The sequence below is a fragment of the Phodopus roborovskii genome, unplaced genomic scaffold (assembly GCF_943737965.1).
Source record: "Phodopus roborovskii unplaced genomic scaffold, PHOROB, whole genome shotgun sequence".
NCBI lineage: Eukaryota > Metazoa > Chordata > Mammalia > Rodentia > Cricetidae > Phodopus > Phodopus roborovskii.
Window position 1 is genome coordinate 8,930,456 of NW_026125506.1, and position 21,014 is coordinate 8,951,469.

Here is a 21,014-nt window from a genome sequence, read left to right on the forward strand (position 1 = left end):
CTGCTGAAGGTGCTGGCACTATCTCAACCTCCACGTTTCTCAGGGAACCTAGCCCTGTTTGAAAACTGAAAGCCCGTGTCAACCAGGACACTGCAGCATGGGGCAGGAAGTCAGGACCTACCAGTGGGGTCTTTCTGGGCTGGTCCCCTGCGTGCTGGCCCCCCTGGCCCATCACCACTACACAGCCTCCTCTGGACCTCTCTCAGATACCTCTGATGATGAAACCCTACTGATGCCCCATTTTTGAAATGCCCCCAGGGTGCTGGTGATGGACTGGTTGACAGGTGGGGACAGTGTAATACAGCCTTGCCCCTCCTTCCTGTCAGGCATTGGCTTACCGAAGTGCTGTCCTTCCGCTAACCCCACCCCTCACACCCAGCCCTGCTACCCAGCTACAGCACCTCACCCTGGAAGAGGGCTGTCTGGGTAGAGACACAGAGAGGCCACGAGGTCCCGAGAACAGCTTTTAGGGTTCCCTGAACCTCTGAAAAGCAGCTGCCTTCTGTGCTGCTGAGCTTCCTCCTGCTCACCCCAGCTCATGGTGCAGCTCTCACCTGAACCGCCAGGGGGGAGTCTGGCAGGTGGATTTGCCCCCCATTGGCTAGACAGCCACCAATAGGCACTGGATTTCCATTCAGGCCCCACCTTCCTTTTCTTACATAGCCCAGGCTGGCCCTGGAGGAAGGAAGGGGAAGGAGGGAGGAGCAGGCAGACACCCAGAACCCAGAATATTAATTGTTCCCCACACGAGGTGCCTTTAATTCTCCTTCCCGAGCCCTGCTCCTTTGTACTTTTGTGGTTGCAGCTGTTTTAGCCACCGACACTGTTGTTTTAAAAGGCCTATTTTCACATAGAATGTTATCCAATTAGCAGAGCAATGTGTTGGCTTAAATAAACACTCGGGGGGAGCCGGCAGCCGGAGATGCGATGGCGGCTGGCGTTGGCAGGCAGAGTTCTGCTGTGATAAACAACCGCCGCTTTAATTGTAGGGTTGCATGCATCTCCTTCCTCTTTCCCACTTCACCATGGTGGGTGGACGCCCAGGGAGCGAGCGTCAGGCTGCAAGGCCTGAGCTCGTGCTGGCTGGTTATGCCATGCGGTACGGCGGGCACTTCAGTGAGATATGGGGTAGTGGAATTAGCGATGAGCAACAGGACAGAGCTTTGTGCTTAACACACAATTGCATGATGGTGTGCAAGGGGGAAGAACGAGGTGTCAGTCCAGTGGGGTCTGCGGGGGATGAACCCCCAAAGAAACACCCCCGTTTCCAAACAAGCAGTGCCAAGTAGGATCAGAGCTGCCTTCCTGTTCCACACGTGGGTCCCTGAGCCCAAGTGACCCTTCCCCACAGCAGGAGCTGGTGACATTGCCCTTCGGGAGTGGCAGAGCATTGAGAGAACAGATGGTGTGGTGCATGTGCTGGGGACAGGGAGGCAGCTGAGTCTCTGGGCACTGAGGTCCCCTGCTGCATTGAAGCCTGCAGTGGTCGGTTGTTCTGTGTCTGCCAGGGTGCCGCCAGAGCTAACCCAGGCGCTGGGGTTTCACCCCCCAGTCTTCTGTGCATATGCGTTCATGTTGTGGGCTAGATCACACCGGCATTTGAATGGTGCCACTTTGCCAGGCTTCTGTCACCACAGTCCAAAGGTACAAATTCTAGCCAAGCTTGCATTTCAAGGCAGGGGACTCGGGCCTGCCAGGCACCTTGTAGACCCAAGCAAAGGCTTGGCGACAGTACAATGTGAGCCAGGAGAAGGCAGAAACCCAGCCATAAGGCGTGCAGTGTCAAGGAGCAGCCACTGCCTTGCTTAGGTCACTGACTGCCTCTGGAGCTCACGGGGCCTCACACTGAGTTGAGGAAGTGGCGCATAGAGGGTCTTCTAGTAGGTTCCTGGGCAGTGCAGGGCCCAGCCTAGTCATCACTGCTTGTCACCTCTTACCCTGGCCACCTGACACCTGCCCTCCTGAGGGTACTTTAGAACTGTAGAGACAGGAGTGGAACCCCTCCCTGATTGACCCCTCTCTGCTCGGGCAGGGTCCTGGGGGTCAGGTTGACTGCATTGAGCTGATGGAGTGACTGGGGGTGGTGCATCTCTTTGTCTCATATAGACAGGTGCAGTCTACAATGGGCCCGTGGCTTTTAGCCTTGGGTGGTTGCCCTCCACTCCTCAGTGTTTGAATGAGGATGGTTCCTGTAGGCTCCTGGGAGAGGAACTGTTTGAAAGGATTAGAAGGTGTGGCCTTGTTGGAGGAAGTGTGTCACTAGGGATGGGCTTTGAATTTTCAAAAACCGGTGTGTGTGCGCGCACGTGTGTCTGTTTGTGCATGTGCATGTGCATGCGCACGTGCCCATGCAAACCTGCAGATCAGAATATAGCTCTCAGCCGCTGTTCCAACACCATGCTCTCCACCATGCTACTAATGGTCTAAGCCTCTGAAACTGTAAGCGAGCCCCCAGCTAAATGCTTGGGGTTTTTTTGTTTGTTTGGTTGGTTTGGTTTGGTTTTTGTAAGAGCTGCCTTGATCATGATGTCTCTTCTCAACAACAGAACACTAAGACAGTGTTACTTCTCTGAATGAACTGTGGAAGTCACTCCATGTTACACAAAGAGCTAGGACACATTCCTACCTAAAAGGCAACTTCTGGGCAGGACAGAAGAAACTGGCAATGTGTGCTGACCCCTCGCACAGGCCACAAGGAGGCAATGCAAAGCTCCATGAGAGGCAAAGTCTTCCCCTGGGGGTCCCTACCCAGTGTTCCTTCCAAGCCTGATAAGACTTGGCTCCTCTGTCCCCTGTGCCCAATGGCTGGGCCCTGCATGCACATGGCCACTCCTAGCTTCCTCTTCCCCTTCCCCTTCAGGTTTTCCCACAGATGATTAGGGCAGGTTAGTGGTGTCAGTGCTTGGCTGCCTGTAGCATCTGCAGCCCTCCGGCTGTGCCAGGGTTGGCACCCAAGGAGGAGGGGGCCAGGAGGCTGCTGACATCTAATGTCAGGCCCTTCCTTGCCCCTGCCCACAGCTGGGGATCAGCCAGTGCTCTGTAACCATTTGGGACTAGAGTCCTGCCAAGGGCACAAAATGGCTTTGGTTGCTGGGAGAAATGTTGTCTTCAGGGAAACCGATAATGGTAAGGTTGGACCCAGCACTGCACTGGCAGCATTCCAGAACCTTCCATGGTCTTAAAAGATGGCCACCAAGTCCAGCCTCCTTGCAACCCGTGTTGGTTCCCCACTTTGCCTGAGCAGGTTGGCTTCCAGGTGGGATCAGGACGAGGAGACAGGAGGGCATGGCCTTGGACCTAGGGGCTGAGGTTCCAATCACAGAGCATCCAAGCCAGAGATATGGAGGGTGGTAGCCTGGGACTGGGGTAGGTGCTCACAACTTGGGAGAGGAGCTGCCTGAGACAGAGCCCCACAATGGGAGCTGGAGTCCAGCCAGGGCAGGTCCACCTCACAGGATTCAGGTAAAGAGACTTAAACCCCAGAAACCGAGGGACTCAGCATGAAAAGTGGTCTCCGGGATCAGATGGTGAGGGGAGACAGCACACTTTAGCAAGAGGGGCGAGGCCTCCCATCTGCATCCCCTTAGTAGAGATAGAGAGACAGCCCTGGCTGTGTCCCTTGGAAGAGGCTCCTGAAGTACAGAGGATGGAGCTGAGGGCAGCCAGGCATGGCCACCAGAGAATGGCAGAGTGTGGCATCCCTGTATCGTTGAGTCCCCTGAGTTGCATGCACTCTGGGCTGTAGGCTTCCTAGCAGGCCAAGGTGAATGAAGGTTGTTATGTCTTTCCTGTGCCAGCAGGTGGGTTACTGTGTCTGCGCAGCAGGGACCCAAAGCCATGGGTACTAGGTGCAGAGCCAGACCAAAGCAGCTCTTCATTGGGTGTGTGTTGGGTGCAGAGCCAGACCAAAGCTGCTCTTCATTGGGTGTGTATGGGTGCAGAGCCAGACCAAAGCTGCTCTTCATTGGGTGTGTGTGGACCCTAGCTCTGCTTTCACTGTGCATTTGTGTTCTGAAACAGAGTTGAAAGCTATGATGGGATGTTTAAGGCTGAGCCACCCTGACCATCTACCCAGGGTGGAGACATGTTCTCAGGACCCTCAGTGACAGGGACTCTGGTTTTCTGAGAGCAGTGTACCAACTAAGGAAGGGATGGGGTGCCTTCCCTCCAGGATTCAGGGTGTGCCAGGCCAGGATGGCAGAGCTTTCTCAGACTAGGCCACTGTTTCAATGCAAGGAGATGGAACACACATAGCAGTCCCTCAGTTGTCCCTTGTTGAAGTGGGGGACCAGTGACTCTTCAGTGGAATAAGCCAGCTGGAGTCACGTGGTTGGGGAGCCGTGGAACCTGGGCACTCCCTGGGCCGCACAGCAAGAAAGAACACTGTTGGTCTCAGGGGTGGCAAAGAGCAGCCACTGGACTGCATGTCCCTCAAGGGACAAGCCCCCAGGCTGTTTGGCAAAGGTGAGTCCCTTGAGCCTTGCCTCTCTGGGGAGGTGGTGAGATGGTTTCTCTGTGACCAGGTATAGGGGAGAAGCTGCCAATAGCCCGCATTCTTCCTGCTCAAGCACCTAGAATCTTCCATGCGTCTTGGGTGTGCCCTTGCTACAACCTAAAAGCTCCCCCAAAGTGGGCCTTCCCTCCCTCCTCACTCTATCCCTAAGATGCCTCAGGCAGACAAGCGCCCATCACCTCTTCAGGAAGCGTGTGCTTTAGCCTCCAGTCACTGTTCTACCCTGTGAGGAAAGTTCCAGAATGCCGCACTCCAGCTCAGGAAGTAGGCGCACAGAGTGTGGAACATGACCTGGTCTCTATCAGCCCTCAGCAGTCAGAGCTGGGATGGGCTCTGCTATTTTTGGAGAATCCCATATTGTGTTCCAGAAAAAAGAAGAGCTTTTGTATGCAGACACAAGTGGTACCCAACAGCATTGCCTCAAGGCAGTCAGTCCTCTAAGCTGCAACTAAATGGCTCCCTGTAGACCCCCACCCATCCCCAGCTCTGTTGCTGCTTTATCTACGTGTAATGAAGCCTAGGTTCAGAGACCTTAAGCAGCTTGGCCCGCAGCATAGCTTGGAAGTGGTAGAACAGGGATTTGAACTGAGGTAGCCTAGCTGCACAACCACAGCCCCCACACCTCCAAGCCTCTGAAGAAGAGCTAATAAAGTGCCAGAGGGGTACAGAGAGGGAGCACCAGGAAGAGGCTGTTAGCAGCTCCTACAGTGAGCAGAGACTTCACCAGGCCCTCTGAGCACAAGGAGAAGTAGATTGCAAAACATTGAGAAGGAAAATGGAGGCTGGGGTGGGGGCAGCCTGCCTGGGCTTCCCTGCCAGGGTCTCTTTCTGCTTTGTAAGTGTGAGTGGAGTAGTCACCAGATGCAGCCCTGGCTGTCCCAGACTGCCGTGTCCTCAGGATGCAGCTCCTCGGGGACCCTCACCAGACTCCCTACCAGTTCCTCTCCCAGTCTTGAGGGGCTGACTCCCCCAATCCCACCGTCTCCCTGCCTTGCCAGCTGAGCGCTCGCGCTTCGGAGCTCAGAATGAGCCATTTCGGCTCGGGGGCCAGATGCATTTTTATATCTGCCTGGGAAAAAATGGCAGGGGTTCTGCTGGCAGTCAGGAGAGGCTTCTAAATTAAACTTAAAAAAAAGTGTTGTGGGGTGGGGAGTGGGGGGGCCTGCACCTGGCCCTTCTCAAGAGTGCAGAGAACAAAGCGTGAAAACCTTCCCTCTCTCCATGTGACCACACGGCTGTTTAATGCTTCCTACCCCACCCCAGCCATCCCTCTGTCCTTCCGTATTCTGTTTGTCCTAAATGGACACACTGGGTGCTGCCTTCATAGCTTGCTCTGAGCATGACCCAACTGGGACAGTGACTAGCACAGGGCCCCAAACCAAGGTAGCGTGCCTCCCACTTACTGACCACAGCTGGAGATGCTTGCTTGGTGCTGGGTGGTCGGTAGACTCACCTGCCCAGGCCATATCTCCATCTCCACTTGATGTTGTACCTGTGTCTGATGCTAGTTCCTTTTGAATTAGGGCCACCTCACCCCAGTGTGGCCTGATTCCTTCACCCTCTGGGCTCCAGCACAGTCACCTCCCAAGGTGCCCAAGGTCAGGATCCCGCGGATCTTCTAGGGGACGCATTCCAACCATAGCGGTCACATCATGGGCAAGGGACAGTGGTTGCTTCCGGGCCTCACTATACTGGTTGACCAGTGCTTCTGGGCATCAGTGCCGTGAGAGGAGCAGATTCACAGCTCTTCTCCTGGTCCTCCAGCTCACTGTCCTCCAGCTGCCAGCCCGGGTGCCCTGTAGCGCCCCCCTCCCAGGAGCCCCAAGAGCTCTACACCTCAGGGCCCTGCAGAGAGAAGAAAGCTGCAAAGGGGGTTTGTCTGGGAGCACAGGAGAGGGCCGCACGTGCCGTGTCCCCACACTGTGTCACTGCAGGTCCTCCAGGGTCCTAGGCCTAGGTGTATTCACCCTCCCGCTCGATGCTGAGCCCAGGAGGTTCACTTCACCCCTTGTAAAAAGGAAGCTCAGCTCCAGACATGGTGACTCTAGAGTCAGCAGACTTCTTGGCCACCAAAGTCCTGTGTTAGTGACAGGACTCCTTCCGGAAGAATTGGAGGCCATCCCTGCACTGGAGCACTCAGGAGCACTCAGCCTCACAGCCAGCATGTTTACATAGGGCTTTGGTCGGTGCTGTCTGGTGATCATATGAATGCCCAGGGCAGGCACAGCCAGCTGTAGAAAGTGAGTTTGTGGTCTCTATGAGCAGGGAGAAGAATTGGGCCAAGCGCTGTTTCTTTTGAGGTGTTGATGGAATGTTCTAGAATCCCTATGCTGATGACTGCATATAAATACACAGACCCTGTATGGATTAAAGAGGAAGAGCCTGTTTGGGGCCAGTGCTGCTGACCTGGGCACGGGAGCCTGTGGTGGAAGGGACAGGGGACCAGTAAGGAGACAGCAGAAACAGACAGGACACATTCAAGGAAGAGATGGCGGGTAGGCACAGGGACAGCTAAAGAAAGTGGCATCGAGTAGCCATGGGGACTGTGTCCTCTGGTGACCAGGCAGCTGGGTTTCTCACCCGAGAGGTGGGTGAGAGGAGCGTGTCAGTGGGGTTGCCCTTCACATGGGAAACAGGTGACCTGCCTGGCCCCGCGGCGGGTGTATTTATTGACTGCTCAGTTGCTTGCAGCTCTTTCCCACTAATTAAGTAGCTGTGCCAAGAGCACCCCCGTGCCTCACCAGACGCCCAGAGTCACAGGGGTGGAGGGGGCTGTGTGGCGCACACAGCTCTCATGCTGCTTTCTCTCCCCTGTAGAAAGCCTTCGATGCTCTGTGTCACAGCACCCACTTGTATGGCCGGAGGCTGGTTCTGGAATGGGCAGACTCGGAGGTGACGGTGCAGGCTCTCCGGAGGAAGACAGCCAGGCACTTCCAAGGTAGGAGTGGCCTGGCACTCGCCTGGCTGATTTGGGGCTTCTGGGACTGGGACTTGGGACAGGGACTGCCAGGAGAGCTGCCCTCACTTGGATCCAGCCCCCAAGGCATCTTGTCACTAAGCCCCCTTGTGTCAGGACAGCCACCTTGTCGTCTTGCAGGTGGGTAAGGCAATGGGGGCCAGGCAAGCAAGAAGAGAGAGCAGTTGTCGCCGCTGTCCGCATTGTGGTCTTTGATTCAGGGTCCAAAACTGCTCCCTCCAGCTGGCAATGGGTCCTGGAGGCAGACCCTAGGAGCCAGGGGGTCACCAGCTTCCAATATGTCTTTCTTAAGGGCTGTCTACTTCTTGCCTGAGCTCTATACTCACAGAGCTGACTCATCAAGGTGACACTCTGTGGCCTTAAAGACTGTTGAGCTGATGGCCAGGAACTCTTGAGCTCTGCTGACCTCATACTTGGGACACCATGATGACTTGGCACAGGTGAAGGGGCTGGCCATTTCCCTTTGTGGATAGCCCAGGCAGAAGGTCCCCAGAGTTGAGAAACAGGAGGCCCATTGTGCCTGATGCTGAGGGACAGAGGGAGTCAGGGAGCTAGAGTCTGTGGGGCTCATAGGGTATGCACCCTCACTACGATATCAAAGTTTGACCTTGACGCCCACCTTCCTTAACGGTACCCTCACAGTGGTCCCCAGGAATCAGAGCGCAGCAGCTACCATTGTCTGCTGGCTTTATGTCATGGTTTCATGAGAGTCTCGCAGCTGGGAACGGGTCCCTCCCTCCACTTGCCAGCAAAGCCAGGTTCTGGGTTAGGCTGGGACATCCCTGTCTGTAGTAACATTGACGCTGTGATTAAGAGACAGGCAGTTTCTTCCTGCCTGGTCATCCTCGCACCAGTGACTCTTCAGTGGAATGAATCATGCGTGGGGTCGTGCGTTTGGAGACCTGTGTCCTCTAGCTAGTGCACTCAGAGGCCACTGTTGTCCTCTGTCTGCTGTGAATTCTGTGTCTATAGAGCTGGGATCAGGACCTATCTGTCCCTACTCCTTGCCAGGAATAGTGGGAGGACCATAAAGGGACATTCTCCTGGGAGGTTATGAATGGTCAACCAGCAAGATTGTCCTGACCCAGTGTGCTAAAAGCCACAGAGGCAGCATGGGGCCAGTGACCACAGCAGACCAAAGCCTTGGAACACAGACCCTGGCCCTCCATTGGTCTTCTTCCCAAAGCCATGCCACCTGCCCACCACACTTCCTACAGCAGCGCTTCTCGCCCTTCCCAACACTGCAACGTTTTACTTCAGTTCTTCATGTTGTGGTGACCCCCACCACCACCATAAAGTTATTCTCATTGCTACTTCATAACTGTACTTTTGCTACTGTTACTAATTGAAATGCAAATATCGGCTATGCACGGTATCTGACACTGGGCCTCTGGGAAAGGGTCATTCGACCTTCTAAAGGGGTTGCAACCCTTAGGTCGAGAACCTCTGTCCTACAGAGTGCATTGTCCCCCAGCGTAGGGCAGGGCCTTGTGTTCTCATACATGCTGTTCCGTGTTGATGTAGCTCGTTTCTCTCTGCCTTTGCTCGTACTGTGAGTGGCGTGGAGACCTGTTCAAAAGCCTGATGCTACTTCGTGCAGCCACTCGCTCCCTCCCTGCCCGCCCTCCGGGTATCAGGTGTCAGTCATTGCCTGTCTTGTGCGCCTCTGCACCTTATGCTCTCGCTGTTTTATACTCTGGCCAGGCCCAGCCGCCACCGCCTCCACCCACAGCAGCTGTGGTGTGCTGTGTGCCTGTGTCTGGACTGGTCAGGTCCCATCTGGTGTCCGTCTTTAGCTCAGGCTCTCCATCCAGGGCTAGGAACGTTCCAGCCCAAGCGAATGCAAAGCTGGAGGAGGGGGAGGTTGCATACTCAGTGGCGGGCTCACAACTCAATAAGATCCCAAGTCCTGATGGGCAGACAGAACCTGTCTGCATCGACAGGCATCGACAGGCCCAAATGCACCCGTCGGCAAATGTTTGTGGAAGGTGCTCTCCTGGGACCGAGGCGGGGCCTGCCTCCCCTGTGGTCACTCTACCGCCCAGCCCAGGCCTGCAGCAGTGCGGGCTCAGCACTTCCGCTTTGCATGGACAGAAGCCCCTTCGATAAATTGCGCTCTGAAAACAGCATCCTCTCCTCCCAGGTGAGAGGATGCAGCAGAAGCCGGGCCTTGGTGTGGGCAGGCATCTCCATGGCTGCTCACAGCTGCAGGGCCCCAATGGGCAGGTGTAGTGATGAAACTGATGAAGACACCTTGTGTCTGCCTCTCCAGCAGACCCAAGATGGCCACAAGGACCACGGCCTCCGGGCATGGCTATGACTCCCATCAGGCATTGCCCTGCAGGCCCTAGGGCAGGTGCAAGGCTGCCAGGTGTACAGATGCCCAGGAAACAGCGCCCACCCACTACCTTGTCCTCCACGTATGCACAGCAGCCAGAGTCCTCAGAACAGTGCTGCGGGCCTCGGAGCTGCCTGGGCCTCCTTTTTCCTCTGCCCTTTTCCCTGCGGTGAAAAGTACTGGCTCATTTGTGTCGGAGCCCGCATTGTTCTGAGCATCCAGGGTCCAGGCCAGAGCTGGGCACGAGTCCCACTTGCCCTTGGGCTCTGCCAGGAAGGCACTCAGACCTCAGGTGGAGGCCTTGAAGTGCTGGCTACCACAAAGGCTCCCTGAGGACTGCAGGCCATGCCATCAAAGGCCGGGCCCAGCCACAAGCTTGCTCACAATGCTGTGGCCTGAGCCTTTCTCGGGGCTAGTGATGGGTAGCCAGAGCTACTACACAGGAGTGTTAGCACTGGCCAAAGGCTTGCTATAGCCAGGACAGACACTGGGGATCTTCCTGCTCCTGCCCTGAATTGTACCTGTCCACAGCCCTGCGGCTGACATTGCAAGGGACGGTGGACACAGGAAACCCAGGGTTAAAGTAGACAGGTGAACTGTAGCTCAGGCTAACTGACATAGCTCACACTGTCATCGCGATGCCATTCTTCCCCTGCTAGGCCTCGCCAGGAACCACACATAACTATAGGCTATTGTCTTCTTAATCCCACAGGGCTCAGGGAGGCAGGTACTGTCATTGTCCATTTAACAGCTCAGAAGGCTGAGGCTCAGCCAGAGCAAGTGACTTACTGAGGGGCACCCAGCCACACATAGCACAGCTGGAGCTCAAACCTAGGTAGTCAGCCCTTCTCCTGACCAAGCCTTTGCCTTGGCTGATCCGGTCGGCACCCTTATGTTAGACTCAGTGTGTGTGTGCATGTCCTACTACCCACTCTGCTCTCTGGTGAGTCTCAGGCTCAGCTTTGCCATCTGCACAGTAGGCACAGGGTGCCAGCGCCTTGGAGGCCTGTGGCTCCAAGGAGATAACACATGGATCCTTCCCACCACTCTCCCAGGCTTAGACTAGCGCACTGACGGGATGTGATTGGGTAGAAAAGAGGGAGAGCCGATGCTCCTGAGTCTCCAGCCTGGGCACTGGGCCTGGCACATAGACGGAGGGGCCCAGGCTCCGCCCACCACAGGCTTTCCACTTACTGGTGTCCACCAAAGGAGATTTGCTTTAAACCCCAGCTCCCAGTGTACCCATGCGATACTCCTCATGCTGTCCTTTGTCTCAGGCGATGGCAGGGCACTGCAGTGTCCCTCGCTTAGCTGGTGCTTAGGAGGCACCTGGTAAGCCAACAGTACAGGCCAGGCCTCTGGACCTGGCAGGGAAAGTCACCCTGAGTCCGGGGCCTTAGCAGGCAGGCAAGGGAGACCGCTGTCCTCCCCCGGTTCCCTACTTTCATTCCCCCCCTCCCCTCCCCTCCCCAGCACACACTCCTGAACTACCCCAATCTGGTCCCCTCCCCCCCTCCCCAGCACACACTCCTGAACTACCCCAATCTGGTCCCCTCCCCACTCCCATCCGGCCAACTCCTGCCCTCCCCTCGCTCTCTGTCCCCCAACCCCTGCCTGGTCAGGAATCGGATTTCTGGTCTGCAGCCCCTGGCCCTGTGGTAGGTGAAGTGTTATTCTTCTCTGCCTGGCATGTGGGATGAGAAAAGAGGGCACCAGGGTGGGGGACGAAAGAAGAAAGTCCGCCTCTGGCTGCGTCCCTTTCTTCCCGAGCATGTTACAAACCAGCAGGGTTGCGGGATCGAGAAGCTTTCAGGGCTTGGCAGGCCACGGTCACCACGAGTACGGGCGACAGAATAAAATGGCCTGGAAGCAGTGCGCCGCCCAGCCCTGTCTTCCGCACTCACAGCCGGAGAAGTCGGCACATAGGCTTTTATTTGGCCCAGAGCGAGGCGAGGCTCCCTCTGTTGTCTTATTCCAGCTGGGGAGGCCTGATGGGCTGTGCTTAGCGGCTGCAACTTTCACCTCCAGAGCAGGAATGCAACATGAGCAGCATGGCAAGTGGCTGGCGGTGCCTCATTCCCTCCCCCCTCCCACCCCCCACCCCTGCCCACTGGGCCTGGCAACGCTAGCCAGAGCAAAATGTAGATAGAAAGCACACTCAATGAGAGCCCGTGGGCACAGACAGTCCTGACCGGTCAGCCACTGGCTTGGCTTCTGAACCAAGTGTCCCAAGCCTCACAGGACAGGGACAGAGTCCCAAGCCCCCTTCAGTTCAGAAGCAGGCCTCAATCTAGACATGTAGGGATCCTCTCCACCCCCCCAAACACACACACACACACACACACACCACACACACACACACACACACACGTGTCCTCACATGCCGCTGAGTCCTTTTTCCCTACAAGCTTAACCATCCAGGTGCCCTAATTTACCTTGCATCAAGCATCAAGCTGGCTTCGTAACTGTCCACAGAGTAGACAGTTGAGCCCCAGTAACAACCAGTTATGGGTGTGGCTGATGTTAGCTGAGCATCTAACATGTTCTGGGCCCCATGTGGTGCTGATTGCAGCCACCCCACAATAGGCGTAGGCACCCCGGCTCAGCACAGCCAGTGACCCCAGCCTGGAGTTATTTAGATTTGAAACATGCAGCCAGGGCCCTGTTTGGAGCCTGATATTTTCACCTTGTTCCTTAGGCTCTGTGCATCTGCAGAGACACAGCCCTGTGAATTCTTGCTAAAGATGAGATCAGCCTCAGGGAAGCCAGAGAGAGCTTTGTCAAGGGCTTTTATGTGGCAGCAACACACAGCCCAGTGGCACTTTAGCCTGACACACTCAGAGAGATGTTACAGGTGCAGGCAGGCCCAGGGAGGTCTGGTAACTTTGCTAAAAGCACACAGCTCTGGACCCGTGTAGAACAAATACCATTTCCTCCCGCCCAGGGTTCCCGAGTCCCGAGTGGTATGCACATACTTCCTAGCTAGCTCCCTCAGCGGAAGCTTCCCAGGAAGAAGGCATGTGGCATCGTCTCTCACTTCATTCCCTCACGGAGGTGGCGTTTGAGGAGAAGAGAGCGGTGACCAGAAAACAGAAGGATCCCAGTGCTGGCAGTTCTCGGAAGACAGTTAGAACGGATGGCACGGTATACCTCGAGGGAAGGCGAGTCAGTATTTCTGTGTGATTGCAAGGGACCAGCCAGCCATAGACCTACAGGAGAAACATTCTAAGCCCAGGGACCCACAGGTGCAAAGGCCCTGGGGCAGAAGGACATTTGGTGCTGGGGCTACAGGGTAGAGTGGAAAACACACAGGAGAAGCCAGCAGGGGTGTGGCCAGGTGTGGCAGGAACCCAGTTCCCCCTCACGCTGCCTGGGAAGCCCTGGAAAACTGGAGGGGAAGGCGAACACCGCCCGACTAACCTCACCAGACTGCATCACTGCTGCTGCTGTGTGGGATACTGCAGGTAGCGCTGGAACCAGGCAGGGCTCAGGAGCACGCTGTGGTCATCCAAAGGTGGGGGCCAAGGCCACAGCCAAAGGCTGCAGGGTCATTCTGTGAGAAAGGAGAGCTGGCTAAGTCTGCATGGAGAAGACAGAGAAGTCAAGGGTGATGCCCAGGCTGTGAGCAAACCTGGAAGCCAAGAGCAGGTGCAGAGTCGGGAAGACATTTGTCTGACGTCAGCCACAATGTCTGAGGGATATCAACACATAGATGGATGAGTTCAGAGCTCAGGGGCGAAGGCTGAGCTGCAATATAAATTTGAAGTTATCAGCATACAGATGATATTTAAAGCCTGCCACCATTCCCACAAACCCCCAGTCCACACCTTCATCAGCAGCAGAATGGCACACTTTCAAAAGAGCAGGGACCACGAGAGCCCGTTATCCCCCCATCAGCCCCTGAAAATGGGCCTCCTTGATCTTAGCCGTGAAGACATAATCATCAGGCTTTCAAAATCACAGGCTGAAAGTTCAAGCAAGTATGTGAAGTCACAGAATTTATTATTCAAAATATCCCCTGGCCGCGATTCCTTCAGCTCCCTGGAGATGGGGGTTTTGTGTAAGCTCCGCATCTCAACCCTTCCTTCATCTGGGCCCCTCTCGCCGTAAGACCTAGTGGGTCAGCCCTTTCTCTGGACACCCCAGGCTGTCACTGAGGGTCCCAGAAGAGCAGACATACAAGAGGGCTTTCTTCCTGGCTCCTGGTTGCATGGATGGCTTGTGCCAGAAGAGGTCAGGAGCCACCAAGACTCGCCACGTGGAACCGTGTGGGACCAGGCAGCTCCTGGCCAGAATGCAGATGGATGGGGGATGTAGAGGGCCCTCCAGACAGCAACTTCATCTCCCAGTGAAGGTGCACTGGGAGCCCACAGGTCCTCGGGACCAACTGGGGCAGGTGTTGCCCAACCACGCCCCTTGCCTCCCTCTCACCCCACACACAGCCGAGCCTCCCACTCCAAGCGATTTGACAATATCCTGCACACTCTGCCGCCTTCCCTTGGGAGCTGCTGTCCGTGCGAGGAAGGGACCTGCTCCCAATCCCACTAAATTGTTATTGACTTGTGTTCTGTGCGTTCTGCAAACATTTCACTCAGCCGTCGCCGGCAAGCCCACGAATCCCTGCTAGGGCTAACGGGGAAGCCAGCTGTGCTGGGCCATCTCGCCTGCTCCTTCTCATCGATCACAGAATTAAACTGACGGCAGCGCCGCAGGGCGGTGTGGGAGAGGCAGGGCCTGGCCACCATCCTGGGCGGGGCTGGAGGCCTGGGGCCCAGAGGGTACAGGCTGCCAATGTACCTGACATGCAGCCTGGCCCAACGGGAGGAAGCCAGGGAAAACAGCTTCAAAGGCTGTCTCCAGTGCTGGTGATAGGCAGTGAAGAGCACGTAGACCAGAGGCCACCAGCTGAGCCGTCAGTGCCTTGCCTGCAACATGTGAACACAAAACAGTATTGGATTCATCATTGTTTGGCCACTAGAAGATCTGACCTGGAAATCGGGTTCAAGCCACTCTTAGGAAATCAGGTCTGGCCACCGTGGTCCCACTTCCCACAGGGAGGTCTGAAGAGCCGCTATGCATTTATGTGACACGTGCACTCCCTGTTGACTCGGTCGCCCTGTGTGGCACCTTGATAACTCCACCTGGCCCTAACCCTGGCATGTCCCTCTGTGTTACCTCTGCTTGGACCCCAGTAGAAGAGGAAGATAATGGAGAATGTGGCTTCCAGGCCAAGCAGGGCTGCGCTGCAGGAAACCCCCTGCCAGCCTCCCTCTTCCTGTGCTTGCCTTCTCTGCAGCAAGTCTCCCTTCCTCGATACTTGCTGCTCTCCCCAGACTCTACAGGGTTCCCGCACTCATATAGACCAAGCACAGAGGAGCCCAGGCCAGTGAGTACCCCTTCCTTACCTTAGGATTTAGCCTGCCATGGTCCAGATCAAGGCTCCCCATGCACAGGGCCAGTCCGGTTATCTGAACCTACACCCAGCAAGATGCCCAGGATGGCCACTTGGAGATAGGTTAGCCTGTGGCCACACTGCAACCTCCCACCACCTAGGTCCTTCCCTCTGGCTAATAACAATGGGAATTGTGGCTGTGATAAGTCAGCCCCAATGCCCACAGGGGCCATTTGAATACAGGGTCCACATTCCTGTTCCTTGAAGTAAGTCTTTTAGGCTTTGGGTCAGTATCTGTGTGAATGCTTCCCTGTGGCTGGCTCTGCTCCTACATCTGTTGAGACCCTCAGGGGGTGGACCCATTACAGGGCAAGTGTCCATGGACCTTGGGCTTGGCTGTGGTATGAGGAAAAGGCCACAGAGGGAGGTCAGCCCCAAGGAGAGAGCATGTACCCAGAGGGCTTCCCCAGAGCCCAGAGAGCATACACCCAACTTGTGGGATTCCTAGAAGAAAAACCCACACTCAGCCCTCTGCAACAAGCCCACAGGTGCCTCGAGTCCATTCCTGCCTGTGTCCCCTCTTTACCAAGTCCCATTCCTGCCTGTGTCCCCTCTTTACCGTAGCAGCCCAGACCCGCTGATTGCCTGGTGCTGGCCGTAAACACTAGATGGTGCGTTTAACACTTCTTGCCCGTCTTGGCTCAAGCCTGTGGACAACTGAGTATTCATCCTCCTGCTAGCCAAAGTCTTGAAGGCCTTGTGGCCAGTCACTTTTTTCGTTTTGAAATGGGATCTCTCCACTGTGCAGGCTGGCCTCACACCACCAGGCTCAGGTCATCTTCCTGTGCCAGCCTCCCTGGTGCTGGGGTTCCAGGCATGGCCAGCAACTTAGGAACTGTGTTCCTAAGCAGCTTTGTCTTCATTCAGTAACAGAGCAAGACAGGGTAAGCAACCGGCCGGCTGCCTCTGTCTTTCCTCTTCTTCCCGGGCCCCTTCCAGCCTGCCTCTCCTCCCATGAAGCGCTTTCTCTTGTCCTCCCACAGGCCCCCACCCGCGCCGCGCCTTCCATGCAGGCGACACTGCCAGCCAGGGAAGGGAGAGATGGGCTGGCATTCTGTCAAGGAATTAATTGAAAAATAAACCCATTAGGTGGGAACTGGAGAAATGCAGAAGCGGTGTTTGGAGGTTGGGGGGAGGGGGCAGGGCTGGGCTGGGGGGCTGTTGGGGGCCGGCCGAGCTTTTTGTCAAGTTCATTTCTCGGTATTGATGTTTGGTGACAGTCACTAGTTGTTTATCTTCAGGAGCAGCTGCGCTGTGGAAAGAAAACGCACGGCTTGTTTGGTTTGTTTATTTCACACCTTCCCCGGGTTCTGCTTTGTGTTTGTTTGGTGAGGACCCACCGAGGCTTCCGATGTGGGGAAGTGGGGTTTCCACAGCTGTCCCTGCCAGGCGAGCCGCCACTCCATGTGGAGGCAGGCCAGTTGGGGGCTGGGTGACAGCAGCGAAGACAAGGGCTCAGTGTGTCCTACAGGGTGAAATGGGGGTTTCGACCCCAATCCCCGGCTGTGGACTTGAGCCAGATCCTCAGCAAGAGCACCCACCCTTTGACTCCCTCATCCTCACAGCTGCCCCGGGAGGTGGCGGAGAGCAGTGAGTGACACGCTCAGGGTGACTCTGCCACTGATGGCAGAGTCTGTCGGTCTGGGATCCTGGAGTTTTGGTCACTGCCTGGCCCCTGTGTCCCAGGCCCCCAGCACCTCCCTGGGCAACTTGTTTTCTTTTTAAAAAGATTTGTTTATTTATTATATACAGTGTGCCTGCAGGCCAGAAGGCGGCACCAGATCTCATAACAGATGGCTGTGAGCCACTATGTGGTTGCTGGGAATTGAACTCAGGTCCTTGGGAGTACCAGCCAGAGCTCTTAACCTCTGAGCCATCTCTTCAGCCCAACAGCTCATTTTCTAACCTACGACTGAAGGAATGGCTGGTTGGTCCCCAAGCCCTGGGCTCCTCTTACTGACTCTGCAGGTGGCAGGTGGTCACTCAGACTGGGCCAAGCAGAGACTCACCAGAAGCTGAAGGCAGTCACTTCCTTGGGGAGGCCAGGCCTTCGTAGGGTCTGGTTCCCTATTGTGGAGACCCTTGAAGCCTCTAGAAGGGACCTGGTCCTACACCGCGACCCCCTCTTCCCTGAAAGTCTGAGTGTGAGCAGAGTGGTACATACAAGTGTGGTTCGTACCGGCCAGCAAAAGGGACACCCATGAGCTTCAGGGTCTGTGGGGGTGAGGGCCAGATGTCACAAACAGAAAGGGGAGCATCCACCGCCCATCAGACCTGATGGCTCAGGGAATAACCCTGCATCTGGGTGCTTGAGAGAGCAGCTGTTCAGAGACGCGACAAAGGCCTGGGCAAGATAGAGACTTGGTTTGCCTGGCTCCATGAGTCCAGGCTAAGGAATGGGTGCCATGAAGCTGTCCCCAAGGCTTCCTCACCGAGGACTGTAGCAGCACAGTATGCTGAGGTCCCAGCCAGGAGTCAGTTGGATTCTGATTGTGGCTCCGAAAGCAAGTGTTGCCCACTTCTCTGTGGCGTGAGACAAGTCAGCGGGGGAAAATTCATGGAGCGTGTTGTTGGCCGCATGCACCCTTCTTTCTGGCCCTCCTGACACAGTCTGGCCCTCCTGTTCCCTGGCCATCTTCAGTCAGCAGTCACTCAGCAGACATGGACTGTGGGCTGCCAGGTACCAGGGCAGCCCCAGCAAGAGAGGCAGCAGTCATGGCAGTGCAAAGGCCCTGGGGTCAGGAGTGGGTGCCCGCATCAGCTCCTGTGGACCGTTCACCCCCAGTACGGCACCCGCAGTATGGCAGCTTCAGCTCCCCCCAGGGACAGGGTCCACTGGAGGTGCTGCAGCCTGGGAGGTGGGCCCTGGCCTTGGCTTGATGGTCTCTCTTGTTGCCTCCAAGGTAGCAGCGGGAGGGGCGTCAGACACAGGCTGGGAACTGCTTTGTTGTTGTCTATTTCCAGCCCTATTACCTGCCCACGATTCAATTTCCTGAGGCCATTGTGCAGCGGGGATGAGGCGCAGAGTGAGGAGAGGACACGGCAGGGAGCCCGGCCGCTTCCTCCCTTTCCACAGTTGGCCATGATGGGCATAGCTGCCAGACCTTGGCTCCCAGCCAAGTGCCCCCCCTCCCCACCCTCCCCACAGCACAGCCTCCACCCCAGCCCTGGGCTCTGTCCATATATCTCCCACTTGGATGCCTCATGAGAGCCTCAGCAAAAGACCGTGTCCCCAGCAGAAGGGCCCGTTGCATAATGGGAGAGGAAAGGCATCGGTTGCCAGGGAAGTGTGGTATCAACGGAGGAATGCCCGTGGGCGCGGATCTCCTCGAGGGGCGGTGGCAGCTCTTGTGTGCAAGAGCCCCTAGGGAAAGGCAACGTGATAGGGAGGGCTGAGGGTGGCTGGGTCAGGACACCATGGGAGAGGTGGCCAGGGTCCATATCCTCATAAGCATGGGAGGACAGGGGATCCAGGGACCACTCCCACCCCCAAGAGGGAGCCAAGGTCCAAGTGTGAAGTAAAGGGTTGGGCGAGTGCAAAGGGGGGGGTGCTCACACAAGGAGTTAGAGTCTTCTGGAGGCGGAGGTCTGGGCGGGCAGCCTCTTTATAAATTAGGACTTCCCTCGTGAATGGACGGTTAGGCTAGCAGAGACTGCTGGAGCAAGCAGCTCAGAGCCAGCCTCCATGTCTCCTCTGTGGGGCTGTTGAGGACGCCACAGCATACAGTAGGTACTCAGTGACATTTGGAAAAGCTGTGTGTCTAAGTCCTCCTTTGCCCCTTCCTCATAGAAAACTCCTCTGCACTCATCAGAGCCCAAATCGCTTCTCTAGATTCCTTGGGCGCCGCAACTACATACCTAGCACTGGCTGAATCCGCTGGCTGACAGTCTCTCAGCCACACCCTGGGAGTCCATGGCCTCCACAGAAACAGCTGGCCCCTGCTTGTCTGCCCACCTGTTGCCTGGGTCGACTAGGCCTTTGGCTGGCAGGAAGGAGGCAGCTCTCGGGTGGCCACTGGCTCCCTAAAGTGGGCCCTTTGCTCAGTGGGAAGCTGGAGGGGGGCACCTGGCTGAGGCTGGACTAACCAAGGCCGTGTTTGTTCTCTCCTCCTCATCCCCATTGGCAATCTCCTTATTCCTACCCCCCACACCCCTGCCCCCCCACACACCTGCCCCCCACACACACCCCTGCCCCCCACACACACCCCTGCCCCCCACACCCCTGCTCCCCACACACACCCCTCCCCCCACACACCCCTGCCCCCCCCACACACCCCTGCCCCCCACACACACCCCTCCCCCCACACACCCCTGCCCCCCCCACACACCCCTCCCCCCACACACCCCTGCCCCCCACACACACCCCTGCCCCCCACACACACCCCTCCCCCCACACACCCCTGCCCCCCCCACACACCCCTGCCCCCCACACCCCTGCTCCCCCCCACACACCCCTGCCCCCCACACCCCTGCTCCCCCCCCACACACCCCTGCCCCCCACACCCCTGCTCCCCACACACACCTGCCCCCCACACACCCCTGCCCCCCCACACACCCCTCCCTGCCCCCCACACACACACCCCTGCCCCCCCACACACCCCTGCCCCCCACACACCCCTGCCCCCCACACACACACCCCTGCCCCCACACACACCCCTGCCCCCCACACACCCCTGCCCCCCACACACACCCCTGCCCCCCACACACACACCCCTGCCCCCCACACACACCCCTGCCCCCCCCACACACCCCTGCCCCCCCACACCCCTGCCCCCACACACCCCTGCCCCCCACACCCCTGCCCCCCCACACCCCTGCCCCCACACACCCCCCTGCCCCTCCACACCCCTGCTCCCCCACCCACACACCACACACATTTAACCCTCTCCGGTTCTGTTCTCCTCTCTGCCATCTGCTCAGAGCCCCCGAAGAAAAAGCGGTCTGCGGTGTTGGATGGGATCCTGGAGCAGCTGGAAGATAGGGACGACGATGACGGCGGTGACGACGACGGCGAGCAAGCTCTTCAGCTGTGATCTAGCATGGCCAGGGTGTGTGGCTCCCGGGCCCTGGGGCCAGGCAGGCCATGGCAGGAGGTCTCCCTTGAGTCGGGGTCAAGGGAGACAAAACCTGTGGCTAGTACCTGGATGCCAGAACATCTTTTTCTGCAGGCTTCTTACCAGTGACGTGGTGGCTCCTCACAGGGCCCAGACCTGGCATCCTTCTCTGATACAGTGTTCCTGCACACCCAGCCCCTTGTCCCAGAGGAGCAGAGACTCTGGGATGGATGGCAGGGTGCACAGCCAGTGTAGAGCCCGTGGAAGGAACACGCTGCTATCCAGGCGGGCCCTGTTCACCAGCCGCCCAGGCCCTACCCAGCCAGACTCCTGCAGCCGCCCAGGCCCTACCCAGCCAGACTCCTGCAGCCCATCTCACCCTCTGCAGGGCTGCTGGCCAAGGGATGGAGCTGGGGACGCCACCTCATCACCCAGGGCCCTCCCCAGACCTTCTGAAGCATCACATTCCAAGCCCCAATGCCAGGTCCACAGGCTGAACTGTGTGTGTGTGTGTGTGTGTGTGTGTGTGCCAGCCATCACCATTGCATCTCATGGTGGAGGCCTCGCCCCAGGCCAGAGGCTTTACAAGCTCAGCATTAGCTGGGTACCCAATACATCCTCTCCATGAATGCCAAAAGCCAGAGGAGGACATGGCATCGAGCAGGGAGCAAGGCACTCTC

At 57.1% G+C, this 21,014-nt stretch overlaps 1 protein-coding gene across 1 annotated transcript in view; it reads left to right on the plus strand.

Annotated features, from left to right (window-relative positions):
- Positions 1–20,711, plus strand: part of Rbm19 (RNA binding motif protein 19) — an 82,368-nt gene extending 61,657 nt beyond the window's left edge. The window contains exons 23-24 of the mRNA XM_051176551.1: positions 7,331–7,451; positions 20,201–20,711. Of these exons, the coding sequence (XP_051032508.1) occupies positions 7,331–7,451; positions 20,201–20,313 (234 nt within the window). The 3' untranslated portion in view covers positions 20,314–20,711. The remainder of the gene's footprint in view (positions 1–7,330; positions 7,452–20,200) is intronic.
- The last annotated feature ends 303 nt before the right edge of the window (positions 20,712–21,014 follow it).